At 34.9% G+C, this 25445-nt stretch overlaps 1 protein-coding gene across 10 annotated transcripts in view; it reads right to left on the reverse strand.

Annotated features, from left to right (window-relative positions):
* The window catches only part of LOC127876686 (phospholipid-transporting ATPase IA-like), a 110674-nt gene extending 85288 nt beyond the window's left edge, over window positions 1–25386 (reverse strand). For 3 of the 10 annotated variants that reach the window (XR_008048028.1, XM_052422085.1, XM_052422080.1), the window contains exons 1-2: window positions 23389–23631; window positions 3542–3635 (exon numbers count right to left, since the gene is read on the reverse strand). Coding sequence is in view for 8 of the 10 variants with exons in the window: in XM_052422085.1 (XP_052278045.1) it covers window positions 3542–3614 (73 nt within the window). In the remaining 2 variants the exon portion in view is untranslated. Of the gene's footprint in view, window positions 1–1188; window positions 1335–3541; window positions 3636–23388 lie in introns of those variants that run through there. The other 7 variants (XM_052422086.1, XM_052422087.1, XM_052422089.1 and 4 more) reach the window with 5 other exon arrangements.
* Window positions 25387–25445: the final 59 nt, after the last annotated feature.

Consider the following 25445-nt stretch of genomic DNA (forward strand, 5'->3'; position numbering starts at 1 on the left):
ACAGACATACGGACGGACCAACATGTGCAAAACAATATACCCCCTCTTCTTCGAAGGGGGGCATAATAATATTATTGACTTGCATCTACGTTCCACATAATGTTTGTTGCAGTCAATTTATTTTTTAACAAGAAAGCAAAAACAATTATGAACTACATTGAATGAACATTTTGTTGTGTCCCAATATAAATGTCAATAATTAAACAATATTGACTGCTGGTGGATGTTTTCCTTGGTCTTGGCAATTAAGTTTTTGTTTACTTGTTATGATAACAAACAGCAATCATAGAAATCAATGAGTAAACAATTGTAATCAATTATACCTGTGTTACTTTAGCATGATTCTTGCTGTCATCCCAATTGTCAGAAATGGCCACAGAATCACAAAAATGGGGAAACAAAGTCACAATCTTGTAACAAAGTGGTCATTTGGTAACACTCGAGTATGATTGTATACTTCATTATAAAAGGTTTGCAGAGCTCCAGATAAGGGCCGTACAGCCGTAAATACGGCTTTTTCATGAAGGTTTACGCATTTATTTTTATAAACTTGACGTACAATTACGACTTTAATATACCTTTTACGCATTTACGAAGACATTCTGGCCGTACCAATACGTCCGCGTCAGCGCGGCGTGATTTGTTGGTCTCTAACCTAACGGCGCTTTTTGTTTAATTAAATTACCGAAAAGTTGTAGACTGGGTTCCGATATTATTGTCTATTCTGTCGCGTGATTTCCAGTAACTTGTAAACCCGTCAAAAACAATATGTCTGCGCGCAAGGGAAGGCCGGCTAACTTGTGGTTTCAAAAAAACACTTTGTTGTCATATAATGGCTACATACGGTCGTCTAACTATCCTGATATTCAATACGTCAACCCAGAAAAAGACATTGTCGCCCCGATATTAAACAATTTGATTGCATCCGTGGCTACTTTGCAACTTTGCAGTTAACTTCTAAAGCAACATTCTTTTGAAATGAGACAGTGACATTAGCGTTCATTTACTTAGCTTACTTGTGTTTTCTTGTCAAGAAAAAATGAAGAAATAGTATTTAGTCATTCGTTTAAATGTGTAGTTTTATTTGTATAATAATGCTAAATATATTAATTATAATTGCTGCAAATGTTTCTGTAAAGTCAGTTATACACCCTTCAATATACATGAACATGGGTAGTACAGTACTACCTGTATTTTTGGATATGGTAGTACAGGTACTTATGGATTTTCAGCGTTACTCCTTTTCTTTCTGTCAGTGGCAGTACCGTTACTAATTTCACAAATCCTTATTTGGAGCTCTGGGTTTGAGAGCAATTCTTCAACTACCTGTCTCACTGAAAGAACACTAAGTTTGAATTGATTTTTTACTTTTAAAAGACACATTTCCAACATTATATCACCTACTATAATTTTTTACATTAAGTTAATTTTGTTTACATCACATTATATTTCATATAAAATACCAAACACATATATTTTTCAAAGAAGTATAAGGGAAACACTTACCCCAAGAATGGGGACAATTTTTACGTCTGGGGGCATATATAAATTTAAAAACAAACTTGTAAGAGGACTAACTTTTTTTTACACAACAAATACCGAACCTTTTTGCGTTGGAACTTCAAGAGATTTTTTTAATGGTCATTATATACAATCACAAGCAAAAAGAGAGAACCAATAGAATGATGTTTAACATCAAATATTAGAGTTTTCATCTTGCAAGTCTATTAAAAGCTTTGCTAACCAACATTTGCAATGGAATAAACAAGTAATTGAAGCACTTTTCTAAATAGTCATCTAAGGGGCATTGGTGCAAAGTATCATTACAAACTGTCAAGGAGTTTAGAACAAAAAGGATTTAACCCTTACTGTGCTGGAACCGAATTTTGAAGGCTTTTGCAAACAGTTTGGATCCAGATGAGACACCACAGAACGTGGCGTCTCATCTGGATCCAAACTGTTTGCTATTCTGATAGTATTCTTTGAAAAAAATCGAAGAAAATGCTAATTTTAGAAATTCAGCAGACGACATTTTAGCAGATGACAAATTAACCAGCATGCAAAGGGTTAAAATATAATGTTAACACAAGTATGTACACACAAACAGATGATCAAAATGGTTACAGGTGAGCTAAAAATCTACATGACCAATGACAAAGTAACCAGTCCCTAAATTTGACCTTGGACCTATAATGTGTGTCTTTGACCATTGAGATGAGAAGGGTGCTATAACCTACACACAGTCTTCTGTGGTGGACATTTGTGGCAAGTTATTTTAAAATTGCATGATGAATGACAATGTTAAGAGTTTGGAAGAGCTTTTTAAAGGGATCTTTTCACGGTTTGGTAAATTGACAAAATTGAAAACAGTTGTTTCAGATTTGCAAATTTTCGGTTTAGTTATGATATTTGTGAGAAAACAGTATTACTGAACATTTGCCTTAGTCTAATATAGCCATTATATGCATCTTTTGACGATTTAAAAACCTAAAAATTATAAAGCGTTGCAATGCGAAATGATTGAATTATTTGGAGAGTTCTGTTGTATAAAAAGGTATAAAATACGCATCTCATGAATGCTTGATAGGATAGCTCAGTTGGCTTATGCGTTTTTACTTCATGATTCCGGGGGTCACTGGTTCGAGCCCTGCTGCGGGCTACTTTTTTTTTCCTTTTTTAAATTTTATTTTTGATTTTTTACTGGAGCTTTTAAAATTTAATGTTTACATTTATCAATATAAAGCATTTAATGACAAACTTCAAAACATACCAAAATCTGTGAAAAGGCCCCTTTAATGACCACATTTGAACTTTGATCTCTTAGTACTTTGATCTTTAGGGTAGGAGGCAGGTGTCACATCATGTAATTATTTCAAAATGTGTGGTAAGTTATTTTTAATTAAATTGATAGTTTAGTCTGGACAAGCTCTAAAGCATACTTACACATACACTTGACAGTTGTGTCTACCATATCAATCTTTTAGCAAGCAGTCTCACCAAAAACAGCAGTCAAATACAACAAAAATCACTTGATACTGATAGATGAATTTGTTTGATTTTTATTAGACAAAGTATTTTTTTCAATTAAATAAACACTGATGAATACTTATAAAGGTTATTTTGAGCTATAACAATAAAAGCTGTATAACCTTACATAATTTATAGAAAGACACACAATTTGACTATGGAAACTATTACAATTCAGATGGTTTCTATGACAATTACTAAAACCATCAAGGAAGATGCCAGACTCAAATGGCATGCAACTATGGCAAATTTCTAATAATACAAAGACAGCTTGGTATGGTCTAATGCACAAGAGCTATTTTACAAGCAGCCATTTCACAATGCACAATACTTATTTTTTCTGTCAATGAACAACATTAAACAGGCAGTTTGGAGTTAGCATTTGCAGGGTATTACTAACATGGGAGAGAACAAGAGTTAGCATTTGCAGGGAATTGTTAACACTGGAGATAACTACAGACTACAGTTAGCATTGCAGTCAATTATTAACATGGGAGATAACTTGCAAAATTACCTGGGCGGCCATCAATTTCATCAGTTCCTTTTGTTTCTAAAAAGGCTTCAACTTCTTGTTTGTCTGTGGCCATGATTTTGGTTTATAGCATGTCCTATAACACAGATGTCACTGTTTTTAGCAATTATTGATACATCTTTACTACACTACTTTTTGGAGAAATCCCCATCACCACACACAGCATTCCCTATGGAAACACAAAATCAGGCTACTCTGCAGTATTACCATCAGGCTACATACAGCAGGATTTTTTATTTCCCAGTATTTTCCACACAGAACATTGTCATATCCCGCAATAGCACAGCACTCTATCAGTGACAATCTAAACCTTATGCCTGCATGAAACATTAGGAATTATTCAGTTCCACTAAGCTGTGACCAATAATTAACTGACTAATGGACGTATTTACATAATCTGAGAAAAATGTATACAAACAATTGTTTAAGCGCCTTTATCATTTTATTTATTTAGGAAGAGAACGTTTTAGAAATGAATGGGTGCAAGACTTTTGAGAAAAACAACATGCAAAGTGTTAAATGTGCCCATATAAAACGCAATGTGCATTTTTTTTTTTAACTGTGATTTTATAAAATAATCAATACAAAAGCTTGCGTTTTTGGTAAATTTTACTTTTATACTGGTAAAAAGCACGTCTTCATTTATAATGCAAAAAAACACAACTAGTCCTTTTATATATATCTCCGAACTGTTCATGTCTTGAAATCAACAAAAAAGCAAAAAACATGGGCAATGTTTTACAATAATGTTAAGTACTTGAACTTAACCACAGCAAAATTCAAGACAATGAAGTTATATACACCATATATGAATGAACTCTATCATGAAAATACATATTTTAACAAGAGCACCGCATAACGGGTGCCACGCTCGGCTGCGGGTGCAGTTGTGAATAAATGAAAGCTTGTCAGATTATATTTTTTTTAGAGGTCACAGTGACCTTGACCTTTGACCTAGTGACCCAAAAATGGGTGTGGCATGTATAACTAATCTAGGTGCAGCTACCTACTAGGTTTCAAAGTTGTAGTTTGAAGCACTTTGATTTTAGAGCCAATGTTCAAAATCATGACAAAATGTAAAGGTTTTAGCACGACGCGGACGACACGACAACGGACACGATGAGCTGGCTATGACCTTGGGTTTTCTCCGAAAACAGCCGAGCTAATAAATTATGTTCCAGTTTCAAAAATGTATTACCAGTACTAATAATTTACCGCTTGGTAAAATAATTTTCATGACAGACATAATTAACCAGTAAAATCCAAACATCACTTTCTTCCAACACACCAAAAAAACCCAATCCACACCAGTTGATGCTAAACATCTAAGAAATGTCACAACACATGTAGGTTCCTATTTCAATACTGGAAAATGCTGTGACACATTCCAGCACAATGCTCAATGACTGCTATACATGTATGTAAAACTGTGACAGACAGTTCAACTTCACTATCAATTATTTATCCATCAAGTCGCATGTAAATCAATCAATACTGACGTGTCAATCACTGGTGTGAAACCTGCCATAAATTACTAGTTTAAAGTCCCCAAGGGTACTGTATAGCACAACCAGAACATGTTCATGTGGAAAGCTAAGACATTGTAGCCCATTACTGGACTTGAATCGAGACCTGACATAAATAACTAGTTTGAAGTCCTTAGGGTTATTGTATAGCCCAACCAGCTTAATTCTGGTCCATTACTGGATTTGAATGGAAAGAGCGATCTTCTGATAACTAATTAAAAGTAGTTACTCAACACCAAAATGGTATGTCGATGCACGGAAATAATATAAGGTACTTACTGTTATTTGACAACAGGTAGCCTCAACCTATTATACTCATAAACCATTTAATTGATCACTAATTGTTATGATTCAATGTATACATTAGCCATTAACTAATTAAACACCACCCTTCAGTGAGCTGATATATTTCCCCAGTATTTATTGTCCTTACATAATAGCCATGTAAAACAATTTATAAAAATTATTTGGTATAGTGCACAAGCCCTTCATTAGAAAAATAGCATGATTTTTAATGAATTGTTCTATGGTATAATGCCTATTTATAGAAGATCTTCGTACATGACAATATATATATAGTGAAATCTAACCAAGGATGCATTTTTTTACATAAGGATTTTATTTCATGACATTATAATAATATGAAAGTATTCAACCAAGGTATAATTATGACAAAAGTAACCACATGAAAACATATGTTCTTAAAGGGACCTTTTCACAGATTTGGCATGTATTGAAGTTTGTCATTAAATGCTTTACATTGATAAATGTAAACATTGGATCTAAAAAGCCCCAGTAAAAACACAATAAAACAAGAGCTGTCTCCATCGGAAGACATAATGAATGCCCCCCTAAAAATGCTTTGTCGAAACCTTAACGCAGATTTTGAAACCTTAACGCAAACCCTAAGTTCAAGTTCAAGGTCAAAGGGGTAAAAAATTGTGTGCATATGAAAAGGCCTTGTCCATATACACATGCACTCCAAATATGAAGGTAACATCTGAAGGGACATAGAAGTTATTAGCATTTTTCGAAACCTAAACGCAAAAGTGTGACGGACAGACAGATGGACAGACAGTGCGACTGCTATATGCCACTCTACCGGGGGCATAAAAATTAAAGAAAGAAAAAAAGTAACCCTAAAATGGGCTCGAACCACTGACCCCTAGAGTTTAATTATAAAACCACTTAGTCTAGGCCATCCATGCTCATACATTAAGCTATGTATTTTATACTTTAAATAAGCAATCCTTGAAGTGTCACAAAATGTAATGACAACAACAGAAATCTCCAAATTATTCAATCCTTTCACGTAGCATGATGATAATTTTCAGGTTTTTAAAATCGTCAAAAAATGCATATAATGGATATTTTAGAGCATGGTAAATGTGCAGTATTACTGTTTCCTCGCAAATATCATAACTACAACGAAAATTTGCAAATCTGAAAGCATTTTTTTTATTTTATCAATTTACCAAAACCTGAAAAGGTCCCTTTAAAAGCAATTATGGGTTGATATTGAACTGGATCCAAAGACATATTAACAATGCTTGACATTTCTGTGAACAGACCACTTTTGCAATTGTTTCAAATGCAAAGCCAGGTGTCCCCAGACACTCATTAAAGTCTAAGGCTGCATAAAGCATGGCTTTCCTATGAAAGTGTCAGGGTAGTGCTGTCTAAACGGCTGCAGCTAAAATGAACAAACCTTGACACATTTTAACACACATGACAAATGTCCAGTGTTATAACTTGTTTGAAGGAAGCTTAAACTATTTCCCAGCTCAAAACACTTGGTAAACAAGAGCAAATAAATCCTGGTTTCAGTAAAGTGTACTGAAAAAGTGCAAAATTTCAAAGCAATATAAAAATCATGAAATATACCATTTGAACAAAATGACCTGTAGCAAGCAAAATATGTATTGTACCATGTTGTTATCCAGTTTATTTGGTGTCTTTATTTCTTGTTAATGTTAAAATGTGGCTATTGTTTAGAAAATGGCATTAACTAATTAATATTTATTAAATATTTTGGGCAGTAAGGGCTCATTTCATTTTGTAGACATGAAGTTTCCTGTATTTGTAAAATCAAGTGCACTCCATGTATCGAAAATTTGTGGATTTTTTTAATAATGCCTAATGTCGTACTTCGGACGTTAACATTTGTTTAATATTTACTTCCAAGGTCAACAAAAATCAATGATCATTTGTGTCTGACAAGTGATTCTGGTTAACAGTATTTTTGCTCGAGGTATTACGGAAAGCACTTACTACTGGTGGCGCACTATACATGTAAAGCTAAAAGGCTTCAACTCATTATTCCTAAAGTGCCAGGAAAACCTGAGATGCAGATGTAGAGCTTGGGTGACAAATCTATTTTTATCAGTCTCTTAGCAATCAATGCCTCAACACAACGTTCGACCTCCCCGTTACTATAGCACTATAGCGAGTGCCGATCAATATTTCATCAGGAACAACTGGGAAATTATACAGTCTGAGCCATATTTAGCCAATAAAAGATTTCATATTTGACTAAGATACATATAGGGTGATTATTTGATAACGTGCTGCTGGCAACTCTCTTTGTTTTTAGGGAGCTAATGGCATAAGTTAATGACCCCATACACTTTCAATTTTATGTCATATGTTCTGGTATAAATGAAATTGACATTCTGTTTTTACAACAATTTTAGTGCGTGATTTTTTACTCATTATTTGGTTTGTTTTTTTACCGTATATTTTGTTTCTTTTGCAATTGGAACAATGGATTCGTTTCATGTTGATTTTTATGTGAGTGGCATTGAATGTATTCACAAGAATACAGAAATACTGAGTGGAGAATTGACAGTAAATTTATAGCTGCACTTTTATTTTTTTATTTTCCTTTAAAAAATATTGCACCAAGTTATTGATGGATAATACCACTGTACCATATTATTTGACTAACCCTAAATAAATACCCGTGATGTCTGATTTGTCAATATTTTAATCAATCTGTAAAGCCCACAAACGACAATTGTGTATCTTTATAATACATTAATGAGCCTTTCTCAAGGAAAACAGGGCTTAATGCATGTGCATAAAAAGTCATACCATACAAGCCTGTGCAGTCTGCACAGGCTAACCAGGGACAACACTTTTCACATTTATAGCTTTTTTGTTTAAAGGAAATCTCTTCACAGTGAAAATCTAGTTTATGCACAAAATGTCCTCCCTGATTAGCTCATCGGGTATAACACATGCATTTAGCCCAGTTTTCCCAGACCAGGGTTCATATTGACCATTTCCTGACAGTGTATGCGCCCCATACATACTACCCACAAAATGTGAGTAGGTTTTGAAATAATGTTGAATTTAGCAAACCATACCCCCCCACCAAAAAAATATAACTAGCAAAACAAAATATGTATTTTAAATGATGGCAAACAAATTATGCATTGTTTGTACATTTTAAGACAACACAATAATTTTGCGTCCATCATTATAACTGCATATTCATTGACATGATACATCACAGTGCTCCAGCTAGGATTTGAAAAGGGCAGGGGGGCTTTTTTGTCAAAAGGGCACTTTGGACACGCAGTATTTTGTCAAAAGGGCACTTTTCAGTGCGCGGGTGTTTCTGGAATGCTTCCTCCAGTCTTGCATATTCATTTATGTTATTAATAATTGTTAGAATATATTGTTCCCATTATTATTTAACAATTTAAATATAATGTCTACAATAAGGAATACATTAAAAAGCAATGTATTGTTATAAGAAGCTTATTAATCATCATTTGTAAAAAAAAAAAAAAAATTAAATAATTTTTTTTAAGGGCAGGGGGGCCCTAGGAGGGGCAGGGTGGAGGTTCAGGAGGGCAGGGGGGGACGCCCTTCGATTTAGGCCTAGCTGGAGCACTGCATCACATACTTTATAGTCACATGAGCTTTCAAGGTCTGTTGCACTAACAACATCTAAATCTAATAATTACGCCTTTTTTTACTAAACATGTTCTTTTTAATATTTTGATGCAAAGTTATACTGTAATTCACTTTTGTTGTCTATGTATATGTAAACTTACACATATGTATGACACTGACAGTTTCAAATTTTAAAATCTTCACTTTAAGTTTAAAATAATTAAATGCCTTAACTTGCTTAACTTAAAAATAGGATTTAAGGAACAGACATAAAACCAGTATAATAATGAGACTATTACTACATAAAAGCATCACCACTGTTTTAATAGACATGCAGGTTTAGTTTATATGTCTGTTTAACACAAAATAACAAAACCGCCAAATTATAACATAGTTTCAAGTTTGTATTGCTTTAAATTTAAATCAAATTTAAATGATAACTAAAAATGGCACGGCAGAGGCCGACGCGTATCCCCATGCCGCATGTTTGATCCAGGGGCGCCCCAGGGTTGGTAATGGGGCCATGCATAGTTGAGATTGACCATATTGTCATAAGAGAGGTTCAGTATCAATTAGAAGTGAATTGGTGTAGAAATGAAGAAATTATAGTAAAAGGCAAATTTGGATGGGCGTGGCCTATGTGGGCGGAGTGCCCCAGGGTTGGTAATGGGGCCATACATAGTTGAGATCGACCATATTGTCATAAGAGAGGTTCAGTATCAATTTGAAGTAAATTGGTTTAGAAATGAGGAAATTAAAGTAAAACTGCAATTTTGGGTGGGCGTGGCCTATGTGAGCGGGGCGCCCAAGGGTTGGTAATGGGGCCATGCATAGTTGAAATTGACTGTATTGTCATAAAAGAGGTTCAGTATCAATTTGAAGTTAATCATTGTAAAAATGAAGAAATTATAGTAAAAGGCAATTTCCGGTGGGCGTGGCCTTTGTGGACGGGGCGCCCCAGGGTTGGTAATGGAGCCATGCATAGTTGAGATTAACCGTATTGTCATAAGAGAGGTTCAGTATCAATTTGAAGTGATTCGGTGTAGGAATGAAGAAATTATAGTAAACGGCAATTTTGGGTGGGTGTGGCCTATGTGGGCGTGGCGCCCCAGGGTTGGTAATGGGGCCATGCATAGCTGAGATTGACCGTATTGTCATAAGAAAGGTTTTGCATCAATTTGAAGTGAATCGGTGTAGAAATGAAGAAATTATAGTAAAACTGCAATTTTGGGTGGGCGTGGCCTATGTGGGCGGGGCGCCCCAGGATTGGTAATGGGGCCATGCATAGTTGAGATTGACAGTATTGTCATAAGAGAGGTTCAGTATCAATTTGAAGTGAATTGGTGTAGAAATGAAGAAGTTATAATGTAAAATAACCTAAAAATGAGTAAAAATCTCTGACCCTGCCCCACCCCAACCCCCATAACTTTTGACCCAGGGGTCAGATCAAAATTCCAAATAGTGCAGGTTCGCACATATGCTCATAGCTACCATGTGTGTAAGTTTCAAGGTTCTAGTGCTTATAGTGTAGGAGGAGATAGTGGCCAGGACGGACAGACAAACAGACAGACAGACGGGCGGCGGAGATAACCACAATATCCCCACGCTTTTCAAAAAGCGTGGGGATAATAATAAATACCCATAAACAAAGAGATGTAGTCACTTATGATATATATTTATATAGATGATGTAAACATTTATATGCATACCTCTATTCGATAGAGTTTTAGCCAGTCTGCTTTCTAAGTGGAGGTCTTTGAGAAGCTCATGTAAACTATGTACGTATTCAAGCGTCAAGTAACGCCGATTGATTAAACGTCATCAAATGGAATGGAGCATGTTCGTTGTGATAATATTACAACTTACTGTCACTATACAGCATGTCTTTGTCTTAAGTGGTATTTTCAATCTACTTTGTTTTGAAATCTGCATGTGTCAAAAAGTTGGAAAATTGTCAATTTGTAAAGAGGACGCTTAAAACTTCTGCCGTAACATTGTATTGTCTATGTGATTTCTTCAAAACATCCAATTATTTGACAAAATATGAACATGTATCCATAAATATTATTTTTAAAGAAAATTTAATCTTAAAATTAAATCGTGATAATCAAATGAAGTTGTTTTAAGAACATAGTCAAGTACCATGTTAGACATTGAGATTTAAATTATACAAAATGCAATTAAAAATAGTTATTGAAGAATTTTAAAATGCCTACATTAAAACAGATTAATTTTATGTCTATTCTAACTAAAACAAGAGGGCCTGAAAGGCCCAAAGTTGCTAACCTGAGATAACAAGATATTATTGGGACAAATCTTCTGACCAAGTTTCACGAACATCAGAAAATAAATGTGGCCTCTAGAGTGATAACAAGGTTTTACTATAGCAATTTAAGGAAAAATGCCCCGCCCCCTGGCAGCCATGTTTTTCAACCAACCGGCATCATTTTTGATCTCTTCCAAGATATTATCGGGATAAATCTTCTGACCAAGTTTCATGAAGATCGGACAGTAAATGTGGCCTCTAGAGTGTTAACAAGATTTTACTATAGCCATATAAGGAAAAATGCCCCGCCCCATGGAAGCCATTTTTTTCAAGCAAACATAATTATTTTCAAACTCATCAAAGATATCATTGAGACCAATCTTCTGACCAAATGTCATGAAGATTGGCCTCTAGAGTGTTAACAAGGTTTTACTATAGCCATATTATATAATAGCCATATAAGGAAAAATCCCCCGCCCCTGGTTGCCATGTTTTTAAAGCAACCAAAACCATTTTCAAATTCATCCAAGATATCATTGGGACAAATCTTCTGACCAAGTTTCATGATGATCGGAAAATAAATGTGACCTATAGGGTGTTAACAAGGTTTTACTATAGCCATATACATGTAAGGAAAATAGCCCCGCCCCCGTGGTGGCCATGTTTTTCAACCAACCGGCATCATTTTTGAACTCGTCCAAGATATTACTGGGATGAATCTTCTGACCGAGTTTCATGAAGATCGGACTATAAATGTGGCCTCTAGAGTGTTAACAAGATTTTACTATAGCCATATATAGCCATATAAGGAAAAATGCCCCGCCCCTTGGCGGCCATGTTTTTCAAGCAAACGTAACCATTTTCGAACTCATCCAAGATATCATTGAAACCAATCTTTTGACCAAATTTCATGAAGATTGGACAATAAATGTGGACTCTAGAGAGTTAACAAGGCAAATGTTGACGCCGCACAACGGACAACGGACAAAAAGTGATCACAAAAGCTCACCATGCGCATGTTGTGCTCAGGTGAGCTAAAAATGCCATGAACAGTGTTTTCTCCTTTAAGTAATTTTCTGCAAAATTAATATTACTACATTAAACTTCGAGAATATTTAACTAGAGTGTAAACAAGGTTTTACTATAGCCATATAAGAAAAAATGCCCCGCCCCCTGGTGGCCATGTTTTTCAACTAACCCAAACCATTTTCAAACTTGTCCAAGATATAATTAGGATGAATCTTCTGACAAAGTTTCATGAAGATCGAACAATTAATGTGGCCTCTAGAGTGTTAACAAGGTTTTACAAAAGCCATATACATGTACACGTATAGCCATATTAGGAAAAATGCCCCGCCCCCTGGTGGCCATGTTTTTCAAGCAACCTGAACCATTTTCATTCATGTCCAAGATATACTTGGGACAAATCTGATGACCAAGTTTCATGATGATCGGACAATAAATGTGGCTTCTATAGGGTGTTAACAAGTTTTACTATAGCTATATAAGGAAAAATGCCCCGCCACCTTGGCTGCCATGCTTTTCAACCAACAGGAACCATTTTCAAACTCATCCAACACATCATTGGGACAAATCTTCTGACCATCTTTCATGAAGATCGGACAATAAATGTGACCTCTAGAGTATTAACATTAGGTTTTACAAAAGCAATATATATATAGCCATATAAGAAAAAATGCCCCGCCCCCTGGTGGCCATGTTTTTAAAGCAACCGGAACCATTTTCGAACTTGTCCAAGATATCATTGGGACAAATCTTCAGACCAAGTTTCATGATGATTGGAACATAAATGTGGCCTCTAGAGTGTTAACAAGGTTTTACTATAGCCATATAAGGAAAAATGCCCCGCCACCTGGCGGCAATGTTTTTCAACCAACTGGCATCATTCGTCCAAGAAATTATTCGGATAAATCTTCTGACCAAGTTTCATTAGGATTGGACAATAAATTATGGCCTCTAGAGTGTTAACAAGTTTTTACTATAGCCATATAAAGCTTTATAAGGAAAAATGACCCGCCCCTTGGCAGCCATGTTTTTCAAGCAAACGTAACCATTTTCAAACTCATCCAGGATATCATTGAGACCAATCTTCTGACCAAATTTCATGAAGATTGGACAATAAATGTGGCCTCTAAAGTGCTAACAAGGTTTTACTATAGCCATTTAAGGAAAAATGCCCCGACCCCTGGCGGCCATGTTTTTCAACCAACTGGCATCAACTTGAACTCATCCAACATATTATTGGGATGAAACTTCTTTCCAAGTTTCATGAAGATCGGACATTAAATGTGGCCTCAAGAGTGTAAACAAGGTTTTACTATAGCCATATATGGAAAAATGCTCCGCCCCTTGGCAGCCATGTTTTTCAAGCAAACATAACTAGGGCTTCCCTTTGACCCGAGCTCCCAGGTTTTGACGCTTGAAAATTACAGAAGACCCCTTTTTGACTCTTGAGAAAATTACGTCATGCATCACATTTGACCCGAGTGAATATACCGACTTGCGTCAACGAGATCAAAAGTTGTTAAGACTAAGTGATAATTGGCTCGGGGCGGAGTATCTCATTTAGTACACGCTAATCGGTAACGCCCGTTTCCAATCATCGAAGCACAAGTCCACCCAGTAGGCGGAGTTTGGTTAATTGAAAAATCTAGTATTGACCAATTAAAACACTGCTGGTTCGATGACGTGTGTATTCACTTTCCATTATATATCATAGCGTTTGTTATCAGCTGTTTGCGGAAAAGACGTGTATTAAACCCACCTAGTTGCAATAATCCAACTCCCAGCTATTGACCCTCTGAGCTGTACGTATGTACTCATAAAAGCTCAGAGCATTTAAGAAGAACTATAAACCCACCAAAACAGAATGGACTCATCCGCGTCAGTTTTAATAATATTCAATATAAAATAATAACATCCATATCCACAGAACACCATAAAGCATATTTTGAGATATTTCCAGAGTATGTCAGAATGTATTTCCAAAGCTGAATGCACCCATCACTGTTTTACTTCACGATTGCTCAGTTCAAAGACGCGCGAAAATTATGCTGGCATATGTACTGTCTTCAACGTCAAATTACACGCTTTGCATCAAAGTTGCTAAAAATAACTATAGAACCGATATAACTGACCTTGTGGCAAAGTGACAATTTTTGCATGAGCAAATTGATTACAAAATACATGTAGGCGTAATAATTGACCGTTTGAGAAGGCATAGAAAACGGCGTGTTTTTCGCACGTCTTCAGTGAAGATGGCACATTAAATAATTACAGGGCGTCGGAATTTTTGATGGGATTAAATACGGAGGCACCTTTATCGGCGAGTAGAAATAATTTCCTTTTATAGTTTACTGATTTATATTGGCTATTGTGTTTAGGTACCACTCGTATGCTGTTTTTTTTGTGATAGCCAGCGAAAATGTTTTTTTTTCACATTTTGTATTTCATTCTTAATTTAATAGCCACACGAAATGGTCAAACAAAGTTATTGGATAAAGTGTAATTGTGCAAAGTGTAATTGTGCTTGTGCATTCGGAAAATGTCGCAGAGAAACCTTTTCGAATTCGGAATCGGTAGTAACTCTGAAAGTGTGTGTAAGACGCCAACGACATTTTTATTAGGACTCTTAGAAGTTTGATTTTGACTCTTGAAAATATGGTTCCAAGAGTCCTTGACTTCTGAGATTTGAGGTCTAAGGAAAGCCCTGATAACCATTTTTGAACTCATACAAGATATCGTTGAGACCAATCTTCTGACCAAATTTCATGAAGATTGGACAATAAATGTGGCCTCTAGAGTGTTCACAAGGTTTTACTATAGCCATATATAGCCATATAAGGAAAAATGCCCGGCCCCTTGGCAGCCACGTTTTTCAAGCAAACGTAACCATTTTCGAACTCATCCAAGAAATCATACAGACCAATCTTCTCCTGGCAGCCATGTTTTTTCACCGATCTGGACCATTTTCGAACTTGTCCGAGATATCAATGCAACCAATGTTTTGACCAAGTTTCATGATGATTGGGCAAAAATTGTGACTTCTAGAGTGTTCGCAAGGTTTCTCTATAGCCATATAAGGAATACTGCCCCGCCCCCTGGCGGCCATGGTTTTTCAACGGACCGGAACCATTTTTGAATCAACTAACATATCATTTAGACAAACATTTTGACAAAGTTACATGAAGATTGGGCATCAAATGTGACTTCTACAGTGTTCACAAGGTTTTTCTTTTTTTTGACCTAGTGACATTGTTTTTGACCATGCTTGACCCAGTTTCGAACTCAGTCGAGGTATCAATGGAACCAATGTTCTGACCAAATTTCATGAAGATCAGACAATAAATGTGGCCTCTAGAGTGTTCACAAGGCAAATGTTGATGGCGCACGACAGACGACAGACAAAAGGCAATCACAAAAGCTCACCATGAGCGCATTGTGCTCAGGTGAGCTAAAAATGTTAACAACATTTGTATTCAGTGTTTTAAATTACTTGAAATCTATTATTTGGTTTGATCAGATCAGTATCCACAGAGTACAGTTATTAGCATATAGAAATTCCATGCCACTTTAAACTAGCAATATTGTATAACTATATGTACATGTAACTATACAATATCATCACTATTATAATGTAATATTTTGTTTGCAGTTGATACTCATGGATTTAAAGATAAAGGCACATCCTTTGCTAAAACATCACAAATAATACATGACCACGAAATATCTTGAGATTATACAGATAAATCACAATGTCGTCCATGTTGATGAATTAATCTGACTTTATACATCTTATATGATAGAGATGGTTAGTTTAAAGTATTTCATATCCAAACAAAACATTTTTTGAATTTATATCCCATGCCTTCTCCTCATTTATATCTATATACACCTAATGAAGTTTCATGTTGAAATCTTATATAGTTTCTGAGAAATAGCTCTAAAAAGTTTGTAACAGACGGACGAACTGACAGACAACACTTAAACTATATCCCTCCACCTCAGGCGAGGAATTATAATAATTTTGAATACGTGGTTTAAATGCAGATGTGGATAGTCCAATGCAATGCCATTAAAATAAATGTATAATGATATGCTTACAGAAAGTTTTTAATGTATATTATAATACATGTGTAAGGCCTATTTCTACTGCTCTTTGAGCCAAAAATGCATATTTCTACCTTATTAAGAGCAAAAAATACAATTTGAAAAACACTTTTGTTGTTGTTTTGTATTAAACAATAAAAGTGCACATTTTATTTCCACATTGATACAGTCAATATTAAGATAGGCATTGCATTTGGATTTTCCTTTTTATTCGTATTGTCAATATTGTTTACAAATGGAGATCACTAGTCTACACTTCCAATAAATTATAATTACCAAACACAAAAACAAATTGTGAGTCAATTTTTAAAATAGAATATCTAAAAGGTTATGGGGAAATATATATATTTTTTAATGTGTTAATGTGTCAGATAAAGGAAGGATTTAAATATTAAGAGGTAAAGATTCATATTTAAACTGTCACAAGATTTATGTGGTGTAGTATTAAATAATGTTTATTAAAATTCACTCAAGATAACTCTGACATGCCAAATGCAGATCTGATTTTGTGTTAGACTAGTAAATATGGTCTGATTTTGTTTTGATCTTCAACAAATATACATAACATAATTATACTAATGGAAGTAAGATATGTAATACAGGGATTTCAACAGACGCAGAATCCTGCGTTTTGACGCGAGCAAATTAAAATGACTTGTTTTTGACGCAACCCTTTTTTCTGCTGTGCGTCATTTTGACGCATCGAAAATTAGACCTGTGCGTCAGTCAGTTAACATATCGAGTTCCATGGTAATAAATCCCGCTGTGCTTCTCATTGAAATTAATGTATCAGAATTTGAAACTCGGTCTATAATCGAGAGAATACCCCGGGCGTTGTTTATCTTATCTCATCTCTTCCAATACACATGTCACCGACTAAATAGTGTGTGCGCACTAACTGGGTAATTAGCAGCGTTGATTACGTGATAATTGATTGACCATCCGATAATTGCAGAGGTTTTTGCAGACTTTGCAGACGGCAAGGTTAAAGAAAGTCGGCAAAAATAAAGAAAAAACTAAATTGATCAAAGGTCTATTTATTACGTAGATCCACTATTCAGTCCAGCGAGTTTTGTCAGTTTGTTAATCTACCAATAATTACGAGTAACACCTATATATCTTATATAAACTGGAATACCAGTTATTTTTTTTTTATACTAACAAGTCATAATACTACACATAAACATTGAGAAAACACATAACTTCGATTATATATAAATTATCCGAGAAGAATTAAATTTCTACCTCATGACTTTCAACATTGTAAATCGCTGACGTATTGTAAATTAAATTATAACCTGCATTTAATTCAAAGCTGGCAATCCAAATTACAAGTAATGGTGATTCAATAATGGAGAAAGCATTAATTGGATTTAACAAACATTTGATAAGGTTTGTTAAACCAGAAAACAAGAATGAAAATTTGGATTATTAAATTTAAACTACTACAGGGAAGGCATTCTTAAGTGTACATATTTCGGACGTGTACAGTATTCGGATAAACAGTAATAGATATACTGGATGTTCCATGCATTTATATTGTGTTTTGTTACAAAAGCTATCATGGGGATGATGATAATATAATGACGATTAATATGTGATGAAAAGGTTCTACCATATATCTTAAATTACTTAAATGTGTTAAAAGACTTAAATGTGTTATGATGAAGTAGATTTTAATGAGCATTTATTGTTTTTACAAATAAACAATATATAGTGATAGAAATAATAAAAGTTGTGAAATGAAAAACTTAATGTGGATATTGTTCGTACAAATTAATTATGTTTTGTCATTATCTTTGTGTACCATTCAGGCCTCGAAGAATCCACTCGACCGCTCGCATATGCGAGTGAAGATGACGGTCGGGCGAGTAGTTTGTTAAATACTCGACCGACCGGGCGAGTGCTGTTTTTCAAGTTGAGAAATATAAATTCAGTTCCAGAACTCCTTCCACATCGATACAAATTGCAAACAATTTTTCGAAAAAAAAGAAAGGTTAAGTACACAAAGAATCTGCACTTTCGTTTTGACAATGAAAAATGACCTCACAGGCACAGTTAAAATAATTATCGAAATCGGCTGCGCTCTTTTCGTAGGTGTAAGTGCTCTAAGCTAATCGATTAAAAGTGAAAAAAAAAACAGTTAAATATCTTGGTCATTCCGTGAAGTATAAAATTTCATTTTAAAGGGGCCTTTTCACAGATTTTGGCATTTTTTTTAACTTATTCATTAAATGCTTTATATTGATAAATGTAAACATTGGATCATAAAAGCTCCAGTAAAAAATCAAGAAAAAAATTAAAAAAAGGAAAAGAACATTGCCCGGAGCAGGTTTCGAACCAGTGACCCCTGGAGTCCTGCCAGAGTCCTGAAGTAAAAACGCTTAAGCCTACTGAGCTATTCCGCCGAGTGCACATTCTTGACGTATTTTATACCTTATATAAGCAATCTTCGTAGTTTCACAAAATTTAACGACAAAAACAGAACTCTCCAAATTTTTCAATCGTTTCGCGTTGCAACGCTTTATAATTTTTAGGTTTTAAAATCGTCAAAAGATGCATATAATGGCTATATTAGAGCATGGTTAATGTTCAGTATTACTGTTTCCTCACAAATATCATAACTAAAACGAAAACTTACGAATCTGAAACAACTTTTTTCAATTTTGTCAATTTACCAATGCGTGAAAAGATCCCTTTAATGTAAATATCAATAAAAAAATAACTGGTTAATTATAATACTTCTTATATGTAATTAAATAAACAGAAAAAATATTATTAATAAACAAAAAGTTAACAAAAAGGTTCTGGTTGATCATAACTTTAAATATAGATATATTTTTTTTTTAAAGGCAGGGCGAGTAAATTAAAGTGAAGGGCGAGTGGATTGTCAGGCCTACTGGCCCTGCAGGGCGAGTGGCTCTGGAAAAATTCTTCAAGGCCTGCCATTAAAAAATGTTGTGTTATGTATCATGGTATTGTTATTTAATAAAGCAGTATAACTTTTTAAGATATTGTGTTACTCTTTGAGCATATGTTTATCAAAAAAACATGAATAATACAGACAAAAACACAATAAACGCGCTTCGAAATTGACCCCAGCATTTTTCAATTTGACTCCTCAAAATTTCAGTCCAGGGCAGGGTTCCCGCTGTCGATCGCCATTGGCGCCAATTGCGACAAAATAAAAAATCTGGCGACAAAATTTCGTAAATGGCGATTTTAAAAAAATCGTCATTTTTCTGCATTTATATTTTCTTAAAATGCCAAAAGACGCTGTGTTTACCAGCCGCTTTACGGCAGTCGTAATATTATAGATTTCCATGATGTAAGCGATACAGCTGTTTTCAATGGAGCGTGGAGCTGACTGCATACTACCGCAAAGTGCCATGTTATGGTGATAATTGCGATTATCTGGAGTGTTGTTGCAAGTTATCTTAATTGGTCGGCAGTTTTATTGCATCAGAGATAAGGCAATATTGAAATATGCCGACTTTGCGCTTAAATGTGAAGTGTTTGTCACAGTGTTCGAAGCAGATTCAAGACCATTAAATTGACAACAATGACAATCAAAAAGGTAAGAATCGATTGTTTTTAGAAAAATCGGGTGTAATTATAGAAAATAGTAAAACATTTTACATGTATTGGTTCTATTTAAACGGTGACATATTTCTGTTTCACTCGTCAAAATGGTAAGTTCAGAGTGTAAAACGACTTTTAAAAAGTGAACATTAGATTCTGCTAATTTTGAGACTCATTCAAAATGCAAACGTTCCCCTCCCTAACATTCACCAGCTAACAAACAAAAACCAAACAAAGACAGTTGTTTATCAGAATTTTATTTCCTTCAATATGATTTCCAACACACAATCTATGCTGTGTGAACTCTTTATATCCTCATCACTTATCAATTCACTCACTACCGAATGTACTGTTTTAAGAAAGGTAAACATAGTTAAGCACATTTATATTATTCATAAACTACACATTAATTGATTATTATTAGTTTAATATTAATATTATATCTCCCTTTTTGTATTTTCAGAATACCATAGAGCTTATGAAGCACCAATACTGCAGCAACATATTCAGGCTGCTAAGAAGGTGTCAATCAACAAGAGTTACAACTGATTGAATGTGCCTTTATTTAATGAACAATTTTAAATGTGTTGTTATTATAAATACTACTGTTATTAAATCAATTCCTTTAACATACTGTAAATGCTAATTTTTTTTGGTATTATAATAACATGATCTTCATTGCCCAAATGTTGCCCCAGTGTGGCGACAACTTTTTTAATTTGGCGAAAGTAAGTGGCGACAACTTTTGAAAGCCCAGAGGGAACCCTGCCAGGGGTCATTGACTCATGGTTTTTAAAATCTATTGAAATCCCTGGTAATAAGACAGGGGTCTAGCTAGGCTAAAAATTTAGGGAGAAGTCCCTTCTCCCAAAAGCCAAAAAAGGGAGAATTGGTAACATCTTTGGGAGAAATGGTACATTTGCGTCATTGATCTAATAGTTGTAAGTATATTTTGCGGCAACGTAAAGGATACATGGTCTCTGTTCAGCGTTCAATCAACTCTTCACTTGTTTTATACAATAAGACATGTTAAGTGTATAAAACATACATTTTTCTTATTTTTCCTCAACAGTTGTATCAAATAAACTTCAATTGTAACAAACCAGAAATGTTCATAATCGTTTTACTTCCTTAGTTACATGAATTTTAAGCAATTCAACATTAAATCAAATTCATATTTTGTTACAAATATTTGTTTTAAATTAAACATTCATTAGAAATCTCATTTTACAGCAGAGATTCCTAATCTGACCTATAAATGAGCCCTATATTTATTGCCAGTGCTAGGTTACCTCTTCCTATTTGATCAATCTTGAGTATTATTTTTTATAACGGGCCATTTAACTTTGCTTAAGCATAGTTATTTGTAGCCAGCCCAAGGCAATTAATCAAGGCATCATCTATGAACAATTTTAAGATGTCTAATAGCTCCCAACTGTTAAGTTGAATGTTCAACTTTGCATGACCTGTAAATGGGGCAACCTATGGCTGAGAATCCTCCTGTGTCCAATACTTAACATCAAATTGATTTTAAGCAGTCAATGTGTGAAACAAACAAATCATTTAAAGGGGGAGAAGTAACTTTGCCTTCATGAAATTAATGTGTGAAATAAATATTCCCTGGGCGAACAAATCGCCCACTTCGCCCACTCGATAGACCCCTGTTTAAAGATGCAAGTTTTGTAATATGACAACAATATGCACACCTGTGTTAGAACAATAATACTTAGTAAATAGAAATTATTTGTGGTAATACATTCATATCAAATTTTTGCAGACTGTAACTTTCTTTTACACACATACCATTTACAGAGATTTTCTCCAAATTTAGATATTGTTCATCACAAATTTCCAACTTTAACCAGGTGGATATGGTGGAAAGAGCGTACAAAAGAATAACAAAGTAAATGAAAAGAAACTATTTCTTGCTTTAATGGTACCATTTGCATGAGTTTGTGCCTTGATAAGCTTTTGCAGCATGAGTGTTCCTTAGACCTTGCAGTGGGAATCAAATTTTGCATCTTAGGACAATAGACAGCGCATTGCAACTCTCAGCAACACTTTGCGTTAGAAAGCTGAGTTAAATTATTGCAACTACGTTTGAACCTTGCATTCCTGGTCCATTTAAACTTACTCCCAGAGCCTTTGATATTTTTTGCTATGGCAGCTCTGGGAGTACATATGCACCCCTTCATAAACACAATCGCAGTTTTGCGCACAGATTTCGTGCGCATCACTAAACAGATGTGGTTTGTTACCAATTAAGGAAAGCAATGAATAAACTTCAAAACACATTTAAATTGATTTAATTGACCTGAATGGCACTCTACGGAAGTTATCCTATGCATGCAACCTAAAAACCATGATGATGTTTCAACCCACTATTCTTGCTGTTATTTCAATTTCAAAATTTGGAACTGCGTAAATGTTCGACACCAGTTCGACATCGTACGCGACTTTTTGTCTGCAACATAACCACGGTTTCCCAATATGGTGGATAGAGCATACAGAAAAAATAACAAAGTAAATCAAAAGGCATTTATAAATTATCTTGCTTTAATGGTACCATTTGCATGAGTATGTGCCTTAAACAGGAAAGACAGTGGCTAGTCATACGGCCCCGTACGGCTAGACAAGAGGCTAGCCATACGGCCCCGTACTGCTAGACAATAGGCTAGCCGTACGGCTCTGTACGTAAAGCCTTTCCTATGGAGATTGTCTAGCCGTACAGCTGTTATAACACATAAATATATTGATTAATTATTGATCTACGTGCAGATTCCGAAAGTTCTAGCCTTTTAACTAGCTTGTATAATCGTCGACACGGAATTTGCAGTCTGGTTTATGTTCCGTAGTGGTCGGAAATCTGATTCGTGCATAGTATATAAAGGGTGTAAACAAGGGAGATTTGAAAATGTTAATTTATTTCGCCAAACAACAATTAAAGCAATCAATAGAAATCACCTTATTACTGATTAACAGCACTGAATGACAGTTCTATACTTAATAAATATAAGCCGTACGGCTAGACAATCTCCATAGGAAAGGCTATAGGCATAGAGCCGTATGGCTAGCCTATTGTCTAGCTGTACGGGGCCGTACAACTAGCCACTGCCAACAGGAAAACATTGATAAGTTTATACAGTATGAGAGTTCCTATGCATTTTCAGTGGTGATCAAATTTTGCACCTTTGGACAAAGGACGGCGATTTGCAACTTTCAGCAACACTTTGGGTTATAAAGCTGAGAGATGGATTATAAGTTGACGTTCTAGCAAATAATTTAATAAACCCTTCCTGTTCCGGGCTTCATACAATCAGAATGTGGATATAAAATCGTTACCGACCTTTACAAAACAACAACATTACAAGTAGATATATTTTCAGTTTCTATTATTAAGCTTATCTTTAATAATTTTTTACCTCTACCGATATCTGTAAAGTCTTGTCCAACAGGTCTAATTTCCATTTTCAAGCATGACAATAAATGATAAATAGTTCCAGTTTCATGTTTATGTGGAGCTTGATTGTCGCACGTCGGATTCAATAGTTAATCGATTAGGTTTGAGTTACGCTTCGTCCCTCCACAATTTCGTATCAATTCATTTTCGTCCCTCGTTTTTATAATTTACTTGGTTATCCCTTAAAGAGACCACACAAACATTAAAAAAAAAACATTTATATTTTTAATTTTGTATTTCATATTTTTGTAGCATATTAATACACCTTTATTTTGTGTACATCAAAGCGTATATGTGCTAAATGCCCTCTGTATATATATATTTAACAGTCAATAACATACAAACTTGGTATAGACATTTGTATAAATAATATGAGGAAACGTTTGTTTAACGAATTTCAAACCATTGGTTTATTACATTCCATCTCAAGTTCGATTCTAGATTTTTTTTATCACTGGATAGATCTGTTTTTTTATCACTGGATAGATCTGCAAGATTTTGGCTTGCCAATAGATGTTATTTATCTTGATTTCGCCAAAGCTTTTGACTGTGGATCTCATTAATTGTTGCTGCTTAAGCTGAAAATAAAACAACATTGTGTGTCAACTTTTCAACTGGGTGAAAGACTTTTAAATAACAGGATACAGTGCTTGCGGATTGGTTCATCCTTTTTTTCATGGACTAATGACTGTTGTAATAGGAATACCTGAGGGAGTGTCATGTTCCAATATTGTTTCTCTGCTTTATCAATGACTTACCTGATGATGTCTCTGGAATTTCTAAAAACTTAACAGAAGATACTTAATTATACTCAAAAGTACCCAACATTAAAGATTGTGAAAAGCTGCAAGTTGATCTTGACAAATTTCGAATAATTGCACTTTGATCGAGGCTTAGGTATATAGTACATGTGAAGCAACTGGATGCATCCATGGGTTCTGTATTTTGACCATTCATCAAGCTCATTGCAACTGTGGGACACATTTGATAAAATTAGCTCTAGAAATTACATGCTGACCATTTATCATGGTTCCTTCGACACAATATTTCACAAGACCAGGTTAAGTTATGGCATGACAAGTCGGCATGGTGACCATTTAAAAAGGTTCCTGAGACACATTTGTCACAAGACCAGATCCTGCTATGGCATGGCAAGTCGGTATGGTGACCATACAAAAATGTTCACTGTGACCCAAGACCAGTTGTAGACAAGACACAGGAAGTCTTAGTGGATGATGACCAAATATCACGGTCACTGTGACACATTACTGCTGCAAATTTGTTAAGCTTTATAACATCTAACTGGCCACAACTCATAAACAGAGGGTTTTATATACCAAAATGTTCGCCAGGGTCTGTAGATTTCAGAACAAGATATCATTTTTCTCGAAAGTGCTGGAGGGCGTAGAAATACAAGATGGCGTCCAAGATGGCCGCCGTTTTATGATTTAATTACTAGTGAAGATGAATTTAATACGTCTATTGAACGCCTATATGTACTGACTTCAATATCTGAAAGAAGTAATCCATTGATATAGGGCTTCTACCAAATAGATCACCAAGGTCACCAAAGGTCAAGGTCAAGGTCATTTCATGGTCAAAATGGAAAAATATACGAAAATTTGAGTATTGACAGATCATTTTCTTTTTTAATTCGATTGCTTTACATTTGTTGTGATTACTAACCTCTTAATCATATAGCCATATGTACAAGCTTCCTTTTAAACCAAAGCAAATGTCTAAAATTGTGTTGGTAACCATGGTAACCAAGACTACATATGCTATGCAGCCATTTTCCTGGTTCATTGAACGTCATTTGGCATACATTATAATCATCAAATTTAACAAGTTTTGCTTTGAATCTTTAATATATAATTCCCATAGCTATTGACGTTTGAATAAAACATCATCAAGGTCATTTAAAGGTCAAGGTCTTTTAAGGTTAAAACAATAATATTTTCTAAATCATGAGCAAATAATAACGGAATTGTATTCTTGGCATTGAAATATTGTACGAAA

This window comes from Dreissena polymorpha, chromosome 4, assembly GCF_020536995.1.
Source record: "Dreissena polymorpha isolate Duluth1 chromosome 4, UMN_Dpol_1.0, whole genome shotgun sequence".
In the NCBI taxonomy this organism is placed as follows: Eukaryota; Metazoa; Mollusca; class Bivalvia; order Myida; family Dreissenidae; genus Dreissena; species Dreissena polymorpha.